Source organism: Oncorhynchus keta, chromosome 19 (genome assembly GCF_023373465.1).
Source record: "Oncorhynchus keta strain PuntledgeMale-10-30-2019 chromosome 19, Oket_V2, whole genome shotgun sequence".
NCBI classification, from domain to species: domain Eukaryota; kingdom Metazoa; phylum Chordata; class Actinopteri; order Salmoniformes; family Salmonidae; genus Oncorhynchus; species Oncorhynchus keta.
This window is the reverse complement of record NC_068439.1, coordinates 31,615,651-31,635,569: the sequence shown is the minus strand read 5'-3', so window position 1 is coordinate 31,635,569 and position 19,919 is coordinate 31,615,651. Positions and strand designations below refer to the sequence as shown.

At 42.1% G+C, this 19,919-nt stretch overlaps 2 protein-coding genes across 2 annotated transcripts; both read left to right on the top strand.

The window, feature by feature from the left end:
* Positions 1-218: 218 nt before the first annotated feature.
* Positions 219-3,414, top strand: LOC118398062 (nuclear transport factor 2-like). The gene is made up of 5 exons (XM_035793045.2): positions 219-382; positions 940-1,060; positions 2,070-2,141; positions 2,251-2,349; positions 3,074-3,414. Exons 2-5 carry the CDS (start codon positions 962-964, stop codon positions 3,188-3,190), a joined length of 387 nt encoding a protein of 128 aa, XP_035648938.1. The 5' UTR covers positions 219-382; positions 940-961; the 3' UTR covers positions 3,191-3,414.
* A 2,852-nt stretch (positions 3,415-6,266) lies between these two features.
* Positions 6,267-19,807, top strand: LOC118398056 (activity-dependent neuroprotector homeobox protein 2-like). The gene is made up of 4 exons (XM_035793038.2): positions 6,267-6,562; positions 15,155-15,276; positions 15,598-15,711; positions 16,002-19,807. Exons 2-4 carry the CDS (start codon positions 15,169-15,171, stop codon positions 18,672-18,674), a joined length of 2,895 nt encoding a protein of 964 aa, XP_035648931.1. The 5' UTR covers positions 6,267-6,562; positions 15,155-15,168; the 3' UTR covers positions 18,675-19,807.
* The last annotated feature ends 112 nt before the right edge of the window (positions 19,808-19,919 follow it).

Below are 19,919 nucleotides of genomic sequence, written 5' to 3'. Positions count from 1 at the left end.
AGCACAATTTTGTCACTTTACCTTTCTTGGCTCCAAAAATCTTTGAAAAATAACTTCAAATTATTGTTTTTCAAAAGTATACATTGTCATATCCATTAACTCACAATTGTCCACATTTACTGACATAATATTGAACACAACTAATTTAATATTGATATACATTTTATTATCAATGGGCTGAAAATAATTGACTACCAAGGTTGGTTGCACTGAAGTAAAACGCCCTTTCGGGGGACATTCACGCTCTTAGGTACCCGTCAATCGAACCAAGGCGCAAACACTATTGGTCGTTTAGTCCAGTATATGACAACACAACCTGTATTCCGGATGAAGCGGGAAAGGCGTGCATCCACACTGGATTGCTAGCTAGTTGCATATTAAGGTAAGTTTCATATTAAGTTTTAAACAACCATTAAGGAATAATCGCGTTTACCTTATAAAGGGAAATGATTCATTGCAAAGCAAAGTGAAAGTTTATCTGTCATTTTCTGAGTGGAATGATGTACTGACTTTAAATGAGTTTAGCGAGCTAGCTATTTAGCTACGTTAACTTGCTAGCTAAGTAGCTAGCGTTTCCATTTTAGTAATTAAGCAGACGCTTTTATCCAGAGATACGTATGTGCCATTAGGGTTAAGTGCCTTGCTCAAGGGGCACATCGACAGATTATTCACCCAGTCGGCTCGGGGATTTGAACCAGCAACCTTTTGGTTATTGGTCCAATGCGCTTTTCATATACATTTTCAAGATATAGGAAGCCATTATCGTGCTGATGTTCTCTTGATAAGTGCCTGACTTCCATTGATTGATTCTTATTCCAATAATTCAGAGTGATTCTGAAACACGTGGGGTTTGCTCATCACCAGGTATATCAGGGATAAAAAATAAATAAAGGATGTGCTGCTGGCTACCTCCTATTCATGGCGCGTTTTCCTCTCCAGATTCCAACCTGCACTTTGAACCATGGCAAGCAAACCGGTGTGGGAGCAGATAGGTGCAGGCTTTGTGCAACATTATTACCAACAGTTTGATTCTGATAGAACCAAACTTGCTGACCTCTATGTGAGTATTTTAATTTCAACACATTTAGAGATGTTCAATGGTTTTTCATGGACCAACTTTGTCATCTGGAAACCTTTGGGTGAATCTCAAGTCTCTATTCTTTGGCTCCTCCCCTTGGACTCTTCTCCAAAGAGCTCTTAAACTCTAGAAGGCATTCAGCTTTCTCCCTACAGTTTTCAGCCATTAGCTTCGCCCACGACTGGCTCATGTGAACTACTATCCGATGCCGTTTTAACGTCTAGAAATGTCAATCATTGCCTGTGATACATTTTTTGAAACATATGAACATAGGGCCCTTATCTTTAATCAAGAGATCATCCTTCAAATAAAAAAGATACACTTACTGTAGCATTTTTTTTTCTCGCAGATCCATACAACTACAGTTCTACTACACTTACACACAGGTGTTTGTGGCATGCTAGGTAGCACAGGTGGTCACCTCTTGTCATCTGTCTATTTTCTGTAAACAAGCACAGTAACATGGAGATAAACCTATCACGGTGTACATTTGAGTTTTTTGAAAATGATACGGTACTTATGCTTGCGAAACTGTACTGCAAGCGATGCGTTTTAATGTTCAGATTAAGCGTCTGGACTCTTAACAAAATTCCCCCGTATAGAAGACTCCTTCGTCCAATGACTCTTGTGTAATGTAATAGAACTGAGAGATGATCAAGGTCTATCCTTCAAACGGCTTTGATAAAGTGGCATGGATGAAGAGGACACAAGGACTCATGAAAATACTTTTGATGTGGACGCCTGGGGTGTATTCACTAGTCAGATTCCGTTGTAAACGTTTTCCAATAGTAACCATTTCTTCCAAACAGAAAATGTTTTGCAACGAAAACAAGAGTTTCTATTGGACAAATTTAGGTAGGTTCGGTTCCTAGAGTAAATGCTAAATGGTTTCTGTTGCAAAACTAATGGATACACACCTGCTCATGTTCAGTGTGTAACTGATGAGTTCAGTGAGAGCTCACTGTCTTAATAAATGACTGCGTGTTTCCAGACTGATGCGTCATGTTTAACATGGGAAGGAGTTGGTTTCCAGGGGCACAAAGCCATTATGGAGAAGATCACTGTAAGTGACATCTTCATTTAAGCTTCACATCATCAAACTAATTATAATGCATAACTTAATTATTTTACATGGTACAGACATATAGACCTTATTGTCTCCCTTACTGCAGAGTTTACCGTTCCAGTCGATCCAGCACAGCATCACCGCACAGGACCACCAGCCCACACCAGACAGCTGTGTGATGAGCATGGTGATGGGACAGCTCAAGGTAGGTTGTTTCAAAAGTAGTGGACGCACGTCCAGTGACTTGCTGGCGGAACAGAGTTCATACCAGAATCTCACCCACAGCTTGAGATGGCCCCAGTGATTTTTGCATCCTTTTCCGTGACACAACTGGGGTATACGTTTTGGAGTTGGCGGTCACGTGTGTTAACTGTTTTTGCGAGGCAGAGGACCGTAGTTCAAACGAAGTAGTTGGCAAGTTGAGGGAAGTAATGAAGCTGCTAAGCTAGCACAGTGACACCTGTTCCACTGGGTATTGCTATCTGCACGCTGGGGCTGAAACGGTGCACGTTGAATTGTGGGAGCTTTTCATGGAAGGAGCAGCTCCTGTTTTAATTTCAATAGCACCTGAAGACGCTTGAGTTTAAAGGGATACTTTGGGATTTTGGCAATGAGGCTATTTAGTCAGATTAATTCGTGGATACCATTTTTGTCTGTGTGCACTATGAAGTTGCTAACTAGAGTTAGTAAAATGACTGGAAGTCTGGTATCTGCTAGCAGAAAGATAAAAATGGTATCCACAAGTTAATCTGACTCTGGGGAAATAAAGGGCCTCATTGCTATATTCCCGAAATATCCCTTTTAACTATAATAAACTTGAAAGTAATCAAATCGATGGGGCCTATTATGGCTAATTTCTACTGTATGTAATGTAGTTGAGTGAACTATTTATTGAGGATGATGATCATCTGTTCTCTTTTCTTTGAAAGGCTGACACGGACCAGGTGATGGGATTTCAACAAACTTTCCTGCTGAAGAACGTTGACAACAAATGGATCTGCACCAACGACATGTTCAGATTGGCACTACATAACTTTGGAGCGTAGGAGGAAATGGAAGGATCACGTACATTCCACAGAGAGAGTTAGCTTTTTATATTACATTTCAACTTTACATGTATGTGTTTTGTTAGAGAATGCTTGTCAGATTCTTTTGTCTTCAATAAACTCATGTTAACCAATTTTAAGACTTCTGGGCAGTTCACTGCAAACTGTTACAGCGGTGGTGAATGATGCACAGGAACACATCAGAATAAATTCATTCCCAAATACGTTTGGTACAATTTGCCTTATTGTTATTCAAACTGTCCTTATTAGTTCCCAATATTGGCCAACATTTCATCCATACATGCCTTGTTATTAGGACCATAATGTTGATGTTTCTAATGGGAATGGATGATCCTCTTAGTGATGCTTTTGGCATAATGCTACCATTCTGTGAACAATAAATTGCATATCTGAAATGGCACCTTATTCCCTGTATACTTTGTGTATAGTGTAAATTTGACCAGAGCTAATGCATCCAAAATGGCACCCTATTCCCTATAAAAGAGTGCCATTTCAGACGCAGGCTAAACTAGGGACTTGCTCAATTGCATACTCCTTGTCTCCTCAAAACCCATTGGATGAGAAAGCCAGAGGTCCTTCTGACCTCTAATGGGAAGACGGGGAAAGCGGACGTGAGGCTTGTGCAATTGAGATTTTCCCATAGGGAAGTCTCCAGCCAGGTACAGACTAAAAAATGGCTGCTTTCTCATAGCGGTTTAATGCTGATACAGGAGGCACATGTTCAAATGAAGGCCAGCCTGCTTCATCCTTGCTGTTTTCAGTTTACTTTTTGTATTATGAAGAGCCCTTGACCCTTATAAACTAGTGTAACAGTACAACTTTAAACCGTCCCCTCCCCATCGCTCCACAAAAGCCGCGGCCCTTGCAGAGCAAGGGGAACTACTACTTCAAGATTGAAACGCTATTTAGCGCACACCGCTAACTAAGCTAGCCGTTTCACATCCGTTACACTCACCCCCCTTTTGACCTTCCTCCTTTTTCCGCAGCAACCAGTAATCCGGGTCAACAGCATCAATGTAACAGTACAATTTTAAACCGTCCCCTCGCCCATACCTGGGCGCGAACCAGGGACCTTCTGCACACAACGACAACAGTCACCCAGGAAGCATCGTTACCCATCGCTCCACAAAAGCCGCGGCCCTTGCAGAGCAAGGGGAACTACTACTTCAAGGTCTTAGAGCAAGTGATGTAACCGATTGAAACGCTATTTAGCGCACACCGCTAACTAAGCTAGCCGTTTCACATCCGTTACACTAGTAAGGTATGTCATTCATCATGTAAACTCCTATATTTACCAGGCTGTGTGTCTGTTGTCCTGCAACACAAAATGTCTGCTTATGAAATGGCAGCCTATATACCTCTATATAGTGCATGACTTTTGACTAGGGAATAGGGTGTCACATGCAGACAAGCAAATGACAGCAGGCCCTCTAGCTTGAGACCAAGTCTAAAAACCCAGATGACCTATTGACCCTGATAGAAAATGCAACCCAAACACCAAATTCTCTCACAGAAAGATGTGAAAAGCTTTATGATCACATTCTGCTACAGTACTTAGTTTCTCTTCTGAAACAATGTACACCGTATTCTCGCTATCTTCACTGGCACCTCGTTCACATATGGTGCATATCGAGTAATTTCACACTCAAGGCCATTGTTCTGTGTGTTGCTCTTGAAAATATATTTCCATCATGAGGAATATAATAATGAGTAAAGAATACTGACAGTTTTTATTTGAGAGGATAACAAGCCTGTAACAGTTTTAGGATAGGTCTGCATTATTACTGTTGGCCTCCAGGGGGCGATCACAGTTTGGCGGCAATTCGTCAGAAGTGACTTATTTTCACCTGAAGGTGGTGATTTGAAGAGACAATGTCTGTGTCCAAATACTCATACTAGCGTACTAAATAGTACGTGAAAAAAAAGTTTTATAGCATGTGAAAATAGTACTCCGAATGCGTTATCTAATGCGCGATTGCGTTGACTACCACCATTCATATTTTGGTACAGTGTGACAATTTATCTGATTATCAGCTGTTGTCAAATGTTATTCATTAAAGACGAGTGAATTGTAAATACATCAAATGCCGAAATGAGTATTTTATTTCACCTTTATTTAACCAGGTAGGCAAGTTGAGAACAAGTTCTCATTTACAATTGCGACCTGGAATGCAATTTAAGTATGTAGTACGCTAGTATGGGTATTCGGACACGGCTACTGTCAAGATGCAACTGTTGACAATGCAAACCTGACTATAGGAGTGAAAGTTGAGGAAAGTTCAGCTTTAATAAGAAATGTATCGGCAATGGGCTTTCAAGAGATGGTCACTAGCCAGCCACTAGTAGACCATGGCGTTAGGGCACCAATCAATACATTGACAACCATGTATGATAACCCAATTAACAATGTGTAAATCTGTGTTCATGTCTCGTTCCTGAAAATAGTTTATAGTTTTACAGATTGGAGTTGATTGAATAGCTTTAGCTGGCGAGCCAAATTTCGCTGTGGCTACACCTTTGGCCACAATTAGTAGATGTATTTGTTTTTGCGTAACATATAAAATATAACAATAATAAGTAATATTGTTATTCTTGATTTGTACCTTTCAAATTCCATTGCAATTTCATTTTAGACATTTCTAACACACTAATGTATTGTAATAAAAGGTAGCATGTACTTAAATTCTTATGGGTTTTTTTCAGCAAATAATGGACTGGAAGGGTAGTCTACCATTGGCTGATGAACAGTGGCATGATATGAGGTCACCATAAAATATTTTTGGCCCTCCCCTTTGCCTCAATTTCCTGACAGACTATTGGTTGTTTTGAATTGTACCATGTGACTAGCTAGCTTTTTCCAGATTCTTTATTCTGTCTGCAGCCACACCCACACCTCTTTTGTGCTCTTATGTCATGTTTATTCACCCAATTAACTAATCAATTAAGATTTAAATGGAAGGAAATCACTACGAAACTTCAATTATGTTTGGAAAGTTCCCCAATTTAGTCCACAGCTAACTTCAATCTCATTGGTCATCCTCCATATATGCTAATTAGGACCCAAACGTCATGTCCTGAACACAAGCGCCATTTTTTACTTCAGGAGGAGGGTGAAACAGCACAATACATCAATTATTTCACTTTAATGTGAATCATTATTTCCTGAATTAACTTTGGCGGTTGCATCTTGTCCGGGGAGGTGAGTGGCAGAGTATCGTCCAGGTGGATTGATTGCACACTTCCGTGACACCGAGACTGAAGCGCTGGCGGATTGGTGAAACTATCCATACACGGTAAAAAAAAAAAAGACGCGACAGCCATCCTTTTATAACCGGAGAAGCAAAAGCAAAGGTAATTGTATGTAGCCCGGTCAGTCAACATCTTCAACAGTTCATCACAAATCTACACCTATTGTAGCCATTGTCGACATTTGCGCAGATCCACTTTCATAAATCAGCCAACCAGACATGTTTGTATGCAGTTCAACCAATGATTGATCATTGAGTTCAACACAGCTAGCTAGCTAGCTAGCATTTTAGCTTATTTTTTTATTCCCGCCAATGCATACAATTACATGGTTTTAGCTATATTTTTGCTCTCGGGTCCACCGGCCGCTTTTGGTGACCCTTCGTGGCATAGGCGTCCCATTCGAATGACTGCCCTTTCAACTTCAATTGTAATTTCTGTGCCTACCATGGGGCATTGTGACCACGGGTGAGGGGGGGGATTCAGGGTTTGTTTCCGGAGAGGGAATCTGAAACGGCTGCCACATCCAAGGAAGGCACGCAAATGTTCAACTCCTGTGTCGGGGGTCTACTTAGCTAGCCAGCTAACGTTAGCTAGCTCGTGACGAAAAATAACAATACAGGACTCTTTCGGGTGCCTGTAATTGGAACGAGTACACTCCGGGCTGGCAACTTTTTAAGAAAGTTTAGAGTGAGATTTCCTATGTGAATTTCATTTTTCCCTGGCACAACCCCTAGACATTAAAACAGTAAAATGTCCCGAAAGTTAATTTCCTGCCATTCTACGTATTTTGACATGGCTTGGGCTTATGACCAGGGTGGAAAATAAAACAATATATAAACCACAGGTCCGGTTTATTAAGGATACTTTGAACATGAAATTAACTCAATTTGTCGACTAACATTTCACCCCTCCAAATCTCAAAGTATGCCTATTTTTGTGAAACCTTATTTAGGTGGATTGACACTTTATTCAGACAGTAAATAAATAAGATTGTGGAAAAACAGTATAAAGGATGGAAAGTATGTGACACATGCAAGATAGTGTTACCACTACACCAAGGCTCTGCGCAGGAAATACTAACACTTTAGTGGTTGATAGCAGTGGGTCACCAAATCATAGATAGCAGTCTCCTTGTCCATAGACTGCTTTTAAGGTAAATACAAACATTTTGTAATTTGGGTGAACTCTTTTTAAAATAAGGCTTGAAAAAATCCTGCTTGCTCTACTGGAGGGTTCACCACCCCTGATCTATGTTTCCCAAGTGTTGGGTGTTTTGAAAATGTTCTTGTTATAACAATTAATTTCCCAATCACCCACAATTGACTGAATATCAATATGCAGGTGGTTTATGTCTTCTAGTTGAAGATCCTTGCTATAATCTTACTCTACCGAGATGAAATATGATGCGTTTGAGTTGTGATTCCCCTTACCATCTGCCTAGCATGTGCAGAATACAATATATATTTTTTTAATAAAAAAAATGTTTAAGCTTGGAGTGTTTAATATCCAATGCTTATTTGTATGATTTATGCAAAACTATCCATGGAATGGCTGCAAAAATACATAGCCTCATAATTCATTTTCAAAGACACGTAGGCATATCGGATTTCAAATATGTGATTACACTGGCAAAATTGGAAAGAAGTGGAATAATAAAATAAGTTTGGCGAATAAGTGTTCTTGCACACAAATTACCCTATTTTAGCCCATTGTTAAGAATGAGAATTGTTCCACTGATCAGGCTAAATAAATTTGATAAAATCTCCTGAATACAAGATGCCATAAATCTACCCCTACACCCTAACCAAAAAATATATAAATATTCATTGTCCCTGCTCCAGAATCAAATTTAGACTTTTGGGGTCACAATCTTGACAATTATTTTCATAGTTTCAAATCATGTCACCCTACCAAACTAGGTCTGTCTGCTGCCTTTTCGTTGTCACAGCCTAATGCCAATCGCCAAATGAGGAGATTTAATGCAAGTGTGGATTAAATTGATTCAAATACATGTCAAAAGGCTGCATTCTGCAATGGGGATGGGAGTAACAGCAACCTAGTTTGGGCAAAATTGTACATAAAACTGCTACTGTGCTACTCTTTTAACAGTTTTATAAACTCAGTGGAGTACATTCTCTATTCAGCTCCACTCTAATCTTGAGGGACGCTAAAAAAAATGTTTACACCTGCATCCAATCCCGTTGATCCCTTACATTAGTGGTTCCCAAACTGTGTTGTGCCTCCTAGGGAGGGGGGCAGGTTTATAAATACTTTAAAAAACACACTTAAGGAGCTCCGTCTGGTTTTAAACTTACTCTTGAAAGTTGTAATAATAGAATGCACAAGGTGCAATTTCGAAAGTGGGTAGTGCACCATCAGTTCCTCTTGTCATGTTAGTCATTGTATACCTTAGAGCTATTTATAACTTGTCAGAAATGTCCAGATCAACTAGCCTATGTCAGCTGGGTTTTATTTGCCCATAGATGTTGTAATATGTCACTCAAATCACATGAATATACATTAGATGTGGCAAAATGTATACAATTGCAAGAAAATTAGCTTTAAAACTGCTAAATGTTCTTTGCACCACATGACAAAATGTGTAGAATTGCAGGTAATAAGCTTTAAACCTGGGGTGTGAACAGTTCTTGTGCCCATAGAAATAGATGTGTGTGCGTGCAGGGGTGGCGTGGAATGTTCCAAAGCTTGGAGGGGGGACCCAGAGTGGAAAGAGTTTGGGAACCCCTGCCTTACATAACTAGACCAATCATATGCTTCAATGTGCAGCGGTTCACAGTGCTGTTGCAAGACAGGTCAATGATAGAGGTTCTGCTCGTGATAAGTTGCAGGCGCAGATGGTCTGATTTTCAAAAACGATTTGGAGCACGGTTTAAAAGTTAACACACTTACTATACAATGGACTAATTCTACAAATAACAGCAGTACTTTTCAATGCATGAGATATAAGATCTGGTGTGAGGGTCAAATGCGTGAGTTGGCAGCTCCTGTACACTAATTTTTTACTTTTGTTTTGGCCGTATGGCAACTACCCAAATGTTCTTGTCATCTTGCTGTGTGGCACATGGTGCTAGATTTGGAAATGGTAGCAGTATTGGGTGAGGGTAACATGACAATGGCATTTCTATATCTTGTCACTAAATCACATTTTAGTGGTCGCACGCATATATATTGCGGATATAGAAAAATGCTTGTGTTCCTAGCTCCAAAAGTAATATCTAACAATACACACATCTAAAAGTAAAATACTTAGGTTATTGGTTTACATTTATGGCCTATGGGCCATAAACACATTAATCCATAGGCTACATTCATGGATGTCAAAGCATGATCTTTAACTAGAGATCACTATATATACTGTAAAACTATTTTGTGGAATGTGCTTTGTGGCTCCCGGAACGGACAAGTGAAATTGTCCCGTTAAAAAAATTAAGACCACATTCATTTGCTTTGACTCTAGTGCTTCATCTCTACATGTGCATTTGCGGGGCACAGCAAAAAAGAAACCAAACCAAGCATCACACAGTTCTTCTCCTTAAATTCCCTTTTCCCTCTGTGTATCACTCACTCAATTGCGTTCCGACTGCCTCCTCTACACATGCTAACGGGGCACACTAACTCCTGTTAGGCCTACAGAAATAAATGCCTATGAAAACGTATCTAAATGATGGGATACACAAGCCACATTCTTGGCAAAATGACAATTTTGTCACATTTCAAAATGGACTGGTTGATTAAAGTAGGAAATGTTTCAACAGAGGGCTGCCGTTTTGGAATAATAATATTCCAGTCTATTTTCCATTTAGGCTACTTTGTGGACTGCTAGTGCCCACGCCCTTAAACATAGACCGGTTCCACACTGAAAATACACAAAAACATTAGTTTGATAAAGACTGAGCGTATTTTCATCGGAATAAATCCTAGGCCTCACCAAACAGATGTGGCCGTAATTGTTTTGTAATCCTGAAAAATTGCCAAATAGTCACGTTTGAAACAATCACTCTAAATAACAGTTCCATATGCAAAATGCTCTTCACTTCGCAGTGATTTTTTTTTTTCATTTGGAAAAATATTCTGTTTTATTTTATTATATGACATGTATTTTTACTAGGAAATGGGTGTCTTGAATGCCCTTAAGGGCTCAGGAAATAAGACCGTCATGTCGGCTAAATTAAAAAAGCAAGGCTATACCATTGCACAGCCATAGGCTTCTACAAGCAAGTGCAGTTACTGCCTTTATTTCTAGAGATTGTATTCCACCATATAATATAACATATTTATTGAAACTGTAATAAGCTGATCTGAAATGGCACAAAAATTAGACTGAATATACACTACATGACCAAATGTATGTGGACACCTACTCATCGAACATCTCATTCCAAAATCATGGGCATTAATATGAAATTGGTACCCCCACTTGCTGCTATAACAGCCTCCACTCTTCTGGGGAAGGATTTCCGCTAGATGTTGGAACATTGCTGTGGGACTTGCTTCCATTCAGCTACGAGCATTACTTTACAGTTGGCACTCTGCATTGGGGCAGGTAGCGTTCTCCTGGCATCCACCAAACCCAGATTCGTCCGTCGGACTGCCAGATGGTGAAGCATGATTCATCACTCCAGAGGTCAATGACGGTGAGCTTTACACTGCTCCAGGTGACACTTGGCATTGCACATGGTGAGATTAGGCATCTGTGCAGCTGCTTGGCCATGGAAACCTATTACATGAAGCTCCTGACAAACCGTTATTGTGCTGACTTCGCTTACAGAGGCAGTTTGGAACTCTGCAACCGTCCTGTGAGCTTGTGTGGCCTACCACTTTGCGGCTGAGCCGTTGTTTCTCCTAGATGTTTCCACTTCACAATAACAGATGACCAAGGGCAGCTCTAGCATGGCAGACATTTGACTAACTGACTTGTTGGAAAGATGGCATCCTATGACGGTGCCACGTTGAAAGTCACTGAGCTCTTCAGTAAAGCCATTCTACTGCCAATGTTTGTCTGGAGATTGCATGGCTGCTTGATTTTATACACGTGTCTGCAATCCGCAACGGGTGTGGCTGAAATGGACGAATCCACCAATTTGAAGGGGTATCCACATACACTTTATATACACACAAGTATCTCGTGCAAACGCTTGTATATTTTAAGTTTACATTTCACTCCTTGACAAGAGTTACTAGAGACTCAAAGCCATGAGTGTAGAACACATTTCAAACTTTGCTTGTTAGGGGTAGCTAGTTGCAGAACAATGGAAGGGTTTAGTCGACAGTGCATTTGGGAAGTATTTAGACTAGAGGTTGACCGATTATGATTTTAACGCCAATACCGATAATTGGAGGACCAAAAGGGCCGATACCGATTTAAATCGGACAGTTTTTATTTTATTTGTAATAATGACAATTACAACAATACTGAATGAACACTTATGTTAACTTAATATAATACATCAATAAAAATCAATTCAGCCTCAAATAAATAATGAAACATGTTCAATTTGGTTTAAAGAAATGCTGGAGGAGTGAAAGTGCCATGTAAAGAAGCTAACGTTTAAGTTCCTTGCTCAGAACATGAGAAAATATTGGTGGTTCCTTTTTAACATGAGTTCAATATTCCAAGATAAGAGGTTTTAGGTTGTAGTTAATAGTTTTTATACGACTATTTCTCTCTCTACCATTTGTATTTCATAATACTTTGACTATTGGATGTTCTTTTAGGCACTAGCATTGCCAGTGTAACAGTATAGCTTCTGTGCCTCTCCTTGCCCCTACCTGGGCTCGAACCAGGAACACATCGACAACAGCCACACTCGAAGCAGCGTTACCCATCGCTCCACAAAAGCCGCGGCCCTTGCAGGGCAAGGGGAACAACTACTCCAAGTCTCAGAGCGAGTGATGTTTGAAACGCTATTAGCGCACACCCAGCTAACTAGCTAGCCATTTCACATCGGTTACACCAGCCATTAGGCTGATAGGCTTGAAGTCATAAACGGTGCTGTGCTTGCGAAGAGCTGCTGGCAAAACGCACGAAAGTGCTGTTTGAATGAATGCTTACGAGCCTGCTGCTGGCTACCATCGCTCAGACTGCTCTATCAAATCATAGACTTAATTATAACATAACACAGAAATACAAGCCTTTGGTCATTAATATGGTCGAATCCGGAAACTATAATTTCGAAAACAAAACGTTTTATTATTTCAGTGAAATACAGAACCGTTAGCTAAAATACCGAACGGGTGGCAACCCTAAGTCTAAATATTCTTGTTACATTGCACAACCTTCAAAGTTATGTCATAATTACATAAAATTCTGTCTATTAGTTCGCAAAGAGCCAGGCGGCCCAAACTGTTGCATATTCCTTGACTCTGCGTGCAATGAACTTAAGAGAAGTGACACAATTTCACCTGGTTAATATTGCCTGCTAACCTGAATTTATTTTAGCTAAATATGCAGGTTTAAAAATATATACTTCTGTGTATTGATTTTCAGAAAGGCATTGGTGTTTGTGGTTAGCTACAGTCGTCCAACGATTGTGCTTTTTTCGCAAATGCGCTTTTGTTATAAAAATCCCCCAGCATCGACTGCATTCGCGTAACAGGCAGGCTCCTAGTGGAGTGCAATGAGAGGCAGGTGGTTAGAGCGTTGGACTAGTTAACTAAGGTTGCAAGATTGGATCCCCCCGAGCCGACAAGGTAAAGGTAAAGGTACAAATTTGTCGTTCTGCCCCTGAACAAGGCAGTTAACCCACCGTTCCTAGGCCGTCATTGAAAATAAGAATGTGTTCTTAACTGACTTGCCTAGTTAAATAAAGGTATAAAAAAATATGCGCCCAAAAATACCGATTTGCGATTGTTATGAAAACTTAATCGCCCATTCCGATTAATCGGTCGACCTCAAATTTAGACCCCTTTCTCCACATTTTGTTACATTACAGCCTTATTCTTAAAAAAAAAATCTACACACTACCCCATAATGACAAAGCAAAAACAGATTTGAATACATATGTATTCAGACCCTTTTCTATGAGACTTGAGCTCAGGTGCATCCTGTTTTCATTGATCATTCTTCAGATGTTTCTACAACTTGATTGGAGTGAATATTTCCATTGATTGGACCTTATTTGGAAAAGCACACACCTGGTTATGTAAGGTCCCACAGTTGACAGTGCTGGCATACTTTTTAAAATTTTTTACTCAGTACTTTGTTGAATGTTTATCAAGGATCTCTCTGTACTTTGCTCTGTTCATATTTGCCTCGATCCTGACAAGTCTCCCAGTCCCTGCCGCTGAAGAACATCCCCACTACATGATTCTTCCACCACCATGCTTCATCATAGGGATGGTGCCAGGTTTCCACCAGATGTGACGCTTGGCATTCAGGCCAAAGAGTTCGATCTTGGTTTCATCAGACCAGAGAATCTTGTTTTTCATGGTCAGTCCTTTAAGTGGCTTTTCGCAAACTCCAAGTGGGCTTTCATGTGCCGTTTACTGAGGAGTGGCTTCCGTCTGGCCACTCTACCATAAAGGCCTGATTGGTGGAGTGCTGCAGAACTGGTTGTCCTTCTGGGAGGTTCTCCCATCTGCACAGAGGAACTCTTGTGCTCTGCCAGAATGATCATCGGGTTCTTGGTCACCTCCCTGACAAGGCCCATCTCCCCCAATTGCTCTGCTTGGCTGGGCGGCCAGCTCTAGGAAGAGTCTTGGTGGTTCCAAACTTCTTCCATTTAAGAATAATGGAGGCCAACTGTGTTCTTGGGAACCTTCAATGCTGCAGACATTTTTTTGCTACCCTTCCCCAGATCTGTGCCTCTACACAGACCTGTTTCAGAGCTCTACAGACAATTCCTTCATCTTGGCCTGGTTTTTGCCTGACTTGCACCGTCAACTGTGGGACCTTATATTGACAGGTGTGTGTGCCTTTCCAAATCATGTCCAATGAATTGAATTTACCCCAGGTGGACTCCAATCAAGTTGTAGAAACATCTTAAGGATGATCAATGGAAACAGGATGCACCTGAGCTCAATTTCAAGTATCGTAGCAAAGGGTATGAATACTTGTATAAATTAGGAGTGGCAGGTCGCCTAGTGGTTAGAGCGTTGGGCCAGTAACCGAAAGGTTGCTGGATTGAATCACCGAGCTGACTAGGTAACCTGTCGTTCGGCCCCTGAGCTAGTTATAACCCACTGTTCCCTGGGTGCCAAAGACATTGATGTCGTTATGGCAGCCCTCCACACCTCCGATTCAGAGGGGTTGGGTTAAATGAGGAAGACTCATTCAGTTGTTCAACTGACAGTTGTACCCCCCCCAAACAAGAATCCAAAATGTCCGACCAGTTTTCGCTTTGTCATTATTATGTCAAGTGTGTAGATTGCTAAGGAATGGTTTATATTTAGTCCATTTTAGAATAACGTAACAAAATGTGGAAAAGGTCAAGGGGTCTCAATACTTTCTGAAGGCACGATATATTTATTAGGTCAAATTAGGATTTGTTATATGTAATGGATATGATAAATTGGTCATCGTTACTCTTGGCATAGACATATGTGCACATAGGCCTATTTCTTTGTTATTTTTTTGAGTACTAGGAAAAATAATCATGCAAGTACTCAGTCAAATCCCATCCCTAGTTTGGATGTGTATAATATTACCTGGCCTAACATGGCTCTCTTTTTCAGGAAGCTGAGGAACAATGTATCAGGTCCCGGTTGGAAACTTGGAGAACATCCGAAAAACAAGGAGAAGAGTGAAACACATTTTGAGTGATTTTGGACTGGAGGATTGCAAAAACCTTCTGGAAGTATGTTTTTGTAGTGCAATTTTTATGTTTAAAACTATCTGTTTTATAGGTATCAGAGCATTGTAGGAACTTTTGTTTGGGGACTAGATGAGCCCTAATTATTACCCGTTGTTTATAGGCATGGATAGTACTTTTCCCATAACTGTACCAAATGGCACCCTATTCCCGATGGTCAGTGGTAGTGCACTGTAAAGGGAATAAGGTATCATTTGGTACACAGGATAGTGAATGTTCAGAGATCATTGATCAGTGTTTTCTTCCCATGATACTTAGCTGTTTGTTGTCCTTAACTGTATGTTGTTGTCTGTCACCAACTTCCAGGAGCTGCAAAAGGAGAAGAAGAACTCTGATGAAGAGTCTGATTCTGATGAGGCATTCCGGGAGACTGAGTGGGTGGATCTCAGTGAGCCCTTCCCAGGCAAGAGGAAGAAAAAGGTAAAATGGCACCTGGAAAGATGCACTAGTCTGATAGGGATGTCAACAAACCAAGTGTTTGAAATCAAGTGATTGCTTAAATGTGCCAATATTTCTGGGCTCTGTGGAAATGCATAGCCACTGATGAATATGCATCAGTTAATTCAGTTCACACATAATCAGCATCTGAAATGGCTATGGGACACTGTACAAAAAAATATAACATGCATTCCTTAGTGAAGTGACAGATCAATTTAAAATGGTCTTATTTTGCTAATCACGCTTGTTATCGATGTGTCTCCTTCCCCCAGTGGCCGTACCGCACGCGGCTGTTGTGCTGCTCCCTCTGTAAGTACTCCACCCGGAACTGGTACTCCTACACGAGTCATCTACAGCGGAGCCATGAGTATGAGAGGAAACTGTGTGTCCTGGCTCCCTGCCAGATCTGCTCCTTCGTTGCCCACCCCCGACTCCTCAAGAAGCACCTTCTCCTCTTTCATGGCTCTCCAAATGTGGACCAAGATGCAGCATCTCTGCATTCAACTACCAAGAAAGGAGACAGGTTTAAGTGTCGTAAGTGCCGATATGTGGACTCAAACCTGTTCTCAATGAAGAAGCACGTCCTGCTGAACCACCTGGAGAAACTGTGGCACCACTTCTCAGGACGGATACCAGACACTAAGTTCCCCCATACAGCCTCTAGGCAGTTCTGTAAGGTGTGTAAGATGGCTATTGAAAGCACGGAGCACATGCTGCACCACATCCTGGCCTCTCCCACTCACCAGTGGGCCTGTGCTCAGATCAGGACCTGGATCTTGGAGAACACTCAGTACGCCAAGCCCACAAATTACCAAACACTGGCCCCTAAAAAACAGATGCCACAGGTGTCCAGTCCTGAGCAGCTGGCAGGGCCCAACCAGAGCTTCCTCCCCCCTCAGGCCCTGGTTCAGCTGGCTGGTGCTGAGGCAAAGGGTCTCGTCCAGCCTGGTGCTACTGTCAAGCTGCAGAGTGCTCTGCCACAGGGGGCCATCTCAGCCACCATGCCCATCGGCCAGACCATGGTCAGACTGCCCTCTGGCGCCTCACTACCTGGTGCTCCTCACAACCAGGTGCCTTTCACCATAGGGGTCCAAGGTCAGCAGCAGCAGCCCCAGCAGGTCTTCCTGCCCCCGAGGGTGCAGATCAGCATTCCAGGGATGTCCCAGGCCCTCATGGTGACTCAGCGCCTCCCCTTGAACCAGGGGACCCCCCAGGGTACAATGCTCCAGAGCAACCCCCAGGGCACCATGCTGACCTCCCAGTCCCTCCTCAGCCACCTCTTCCCCACTGGCAACAAGGTCAACGGCATGCCCACCTACACCTTCGCCACGCCGGTAGGCATGCCCAGCCAGACGAGTAACATCCAGCTGATCAGCAAGGCTCCTCAACCAATCAAACCAGCAGGGAATCCTGCTCTCAACTCCAAAGCCAAGAAGTGGATCACCTGTCCCATCTGTAATGAACTGCTCCCTTCCAATGTCTATGAGGCTCATCAACAGGCTGCCCACAAGGCCCAGCCCAGAACAGCTAAGCAGCAGGGCCTGGCTGCCCGTGCTCCCTTCCTCAGGAAGATGCCTGACAAGACAGTCAAGTGTTTGAAGTGTAAGATCCTGCTGTCTGAAAAGGGACTCTTTGAACACCTACTGCACGGGCTTAACTGCCTCTACTGTCCTGGGATGTTCTACTCCATCCAACAACTGGTTGAACACACAAACACACAACACAACCCCACACAGAAGGCCAACTGTGACTTCATGAGGCGAGAGTATAGACTGTACACAGATGACAGCGGTAACCTTCTGTTCCCCTACTTTGACATCAACACCATGGCCCCCAAAGAGATCCTGGGAGACGCAGAGCTGAAACTGGCTCTGGTCACCAACTCCCTAGACCTGATCTTCCTCAAGATGCAGCCTGGTGGAAAACAAGAAGTGTGTCGGAACCCCAGTAAAACGATGCGGACCGACTGCCCCTTCTGTGAAGAGAAGTGTGTCACAGTGGAGAACTACCAGGCCCATCTGAGTGGGAAGCACTGCATCGCACCCACCGTCCACGCCATCCTCAAGACCGCAGCATTCAAATGCATCTACTGCAACGGCGTCTACACAGGCAAGACCACGCAGAGAGCTATAGTAATCCATCTACAGCGCTGCCGCCGTGCCCCCAAGACCCCTAAAGATGCAGACAGACTCCAGCCCGCCCCCACCAACGGACGCCAACAACAAGTCATGGCCTTTAAGCAGATGGTCCAGGTGCCAGGTCTGTACTCTGCCCAGCTCCCTCCAGTCCCCATGGCAGCGCAGGCCTCCGTCCCTGTCCCCCAGCCCTCTGAGTCCCCTGCTGAGCTACAGAGCAAGCTGAGGCTGGAGGCTGCCTTCAGGGAGGCCATGGAGGCCAACAAGAAAGAGAGGGATGCGCGGGCAGCTTTCCGTAAGCAACGAGAGAAGGAAAAACGTGAGCAGGTACCCAAGATGGACCCCTATATTCAGCTGGCCCTGGACCCCAGTGGGATGGAGAAACGACCCTCTGAGGAGCGGAAAGACTTCCTCACCAGATACTTCCACACCAAGCCATACCCCACCAAGAAGGAGTCTGAAGAGCTCTCCAAGAGACTGTGGCTGACCCGGACTGAGGTGTCCACCCTGTTTGGAATGAAGCGCACGAAGTGCATGAAGGCCATTCAGAAGAACAGCCCTACCATCTTCATGGGCTTCAACATGACAGAGCTGAAAAAACTTAAGCACGACCTCCTCATCCCAGAGGTGGAACCTGCAGAACCAGAAAAGATGGCTGACCCGGAAGTGGAACCTGATGAACCAGAACAGACGGATTTGCCAGAAGGAGAGAAACCAGAAATTTCTGTTCCAAAAGAAGATCCTTTAGAACCACGTCAGATGGATGTTCCAGAGATGGATCCTTTAGAACCACATGCAATGGCTGTCTAAGTTGTCACTTCAGAGTGCATGTACAGTCTGTATAGATACTTTTACCTGGATGACTGCAACAGACTGCAGTGCCCTGAAATGTATACTTTTATATTGATGTTAGTCTCCCTGCTAGTAATTGTCAACTAAATTTTAGATGTTGACTTATTATTCTCCTTTTCATAGAACTGTAAATCAAATGTTGACATTCTCATAGGCTACATGTTAAAACAAACCTCTGTATACACGTATATAAAAAATAAAAATAAATAAAAAATGTAAAGCCAAGTTAGGACTGTATTAGTATTAGACAATGTTTTCAGGGGTTTGTTTCATACAACCACAGGACGGTTAAATCCACCATTTCCACCTAGGCGGCACCTTTAAGATGTGTTTTCAGCCTAACGACCATGATTCAGTTAGAATAATATTTTGAAATGCTGTCAAATGTTAAAGCTATATAAAGACACCCGTATTTGGTATTGTGTAAGTATTCAAACTGGGATCATTGACTGACTTTAAAACAACTACAGCATTTAACTCATGTTCAGAATGTTAATGAACAGTATTTGTCAATTTTGTGTTTCTGTATCATAAGACTTATTTTCTGTATGTCTGTATAATAGTTATTGTCCTTTGTTCTCAATAGTAACTCAAATCTATTATGTGATTATATGAATCCATTGACCAGATGAGACTGAGTATATTCATAACTGTAAGACTGTCCATCTTTTTCTTTTCAGAATGTGTATCGAGTGCTATTCTTCCCTTATTGGAACTATGTAGTGGATTGTTCAGAGTTTGCTAAAAAAACAAACTGATTTTTGCCGTAGCCTACATCACTTTCACCCTTGTTGCTTTTTTATGTTTGTCCACTAATTTTGTTGTAAGTTATTTGGTGAAAACAGACAACCTGTCCTTGGTGGTTTTACCATTTATTTTCATATGCTAATTCCCCTGTGGGTTTTTCTTCCTTGTTTCAACTTCTTCCTGTGTCACTTGCAATTGATTGTCAGGTTTTTATGTACTATATACCTATTGGGTTTTAGATGGGTTCGGTCCTTCAGAAGCTAAAATGTGTATAGATTTAGAAGGTTTGAGCCTTCTGATGCATTGTGGCAGAACTGTGCAGAATAAACTTTTTCCAATAAATATTTCACTGCTGGAACTTGCTCATTAATGGGTGTCTGTCTGAGAAGTCTTGTCTAACCAAAGTGGGCTAATGTAAAAGAAAGCCATTCCCTGTATTTCTATCTATAAAGATCA

Coding starts and splice junctions, on each gene's coding strand:
- LOC118398062 (XM_035793045.2), top strand. CDS start 962: ATGGCAAGCAAACCGGTGTGGGAGCAGATAGGTGCAGGCTTTGTGCAA. Junction 1,061..2,069: donor CCAAACTTGCTGACCTCTAT/GTGAGTATTTTA, acceptor GCGTGTTTCCAG/ACTGATGCGTCATGTTTAAC. Junction 2,142..2,250: donor CCATTATGGAGAAGATCACT/GTAAGTGACATC, acceptor CCCTTACTGCAG/AGTTTACCGTTCCAGTCGAT.
- LOC118398056 (XM_035793038.2), top strand. CDS start 15,169: ATGTATCAGGTCCCGGTTGGAAACTTGGAGAACATCCGAAAAACAAGG. Junction 15,277..15,597: donor ATTGCAAAAACCTTCTGGAA/GTATGTTTTTGT, acceptor ACCAACTTCCAG/GAGCTGCAAAAGGAGAAGAA. Junction 15,712..16,001: donor CAGGCAAGAGGAAGAAAAAG/GTAAAATGGCAC, acceptor TCCTTCCCCCAG/TGGCCGTACCGCACGCGGCT.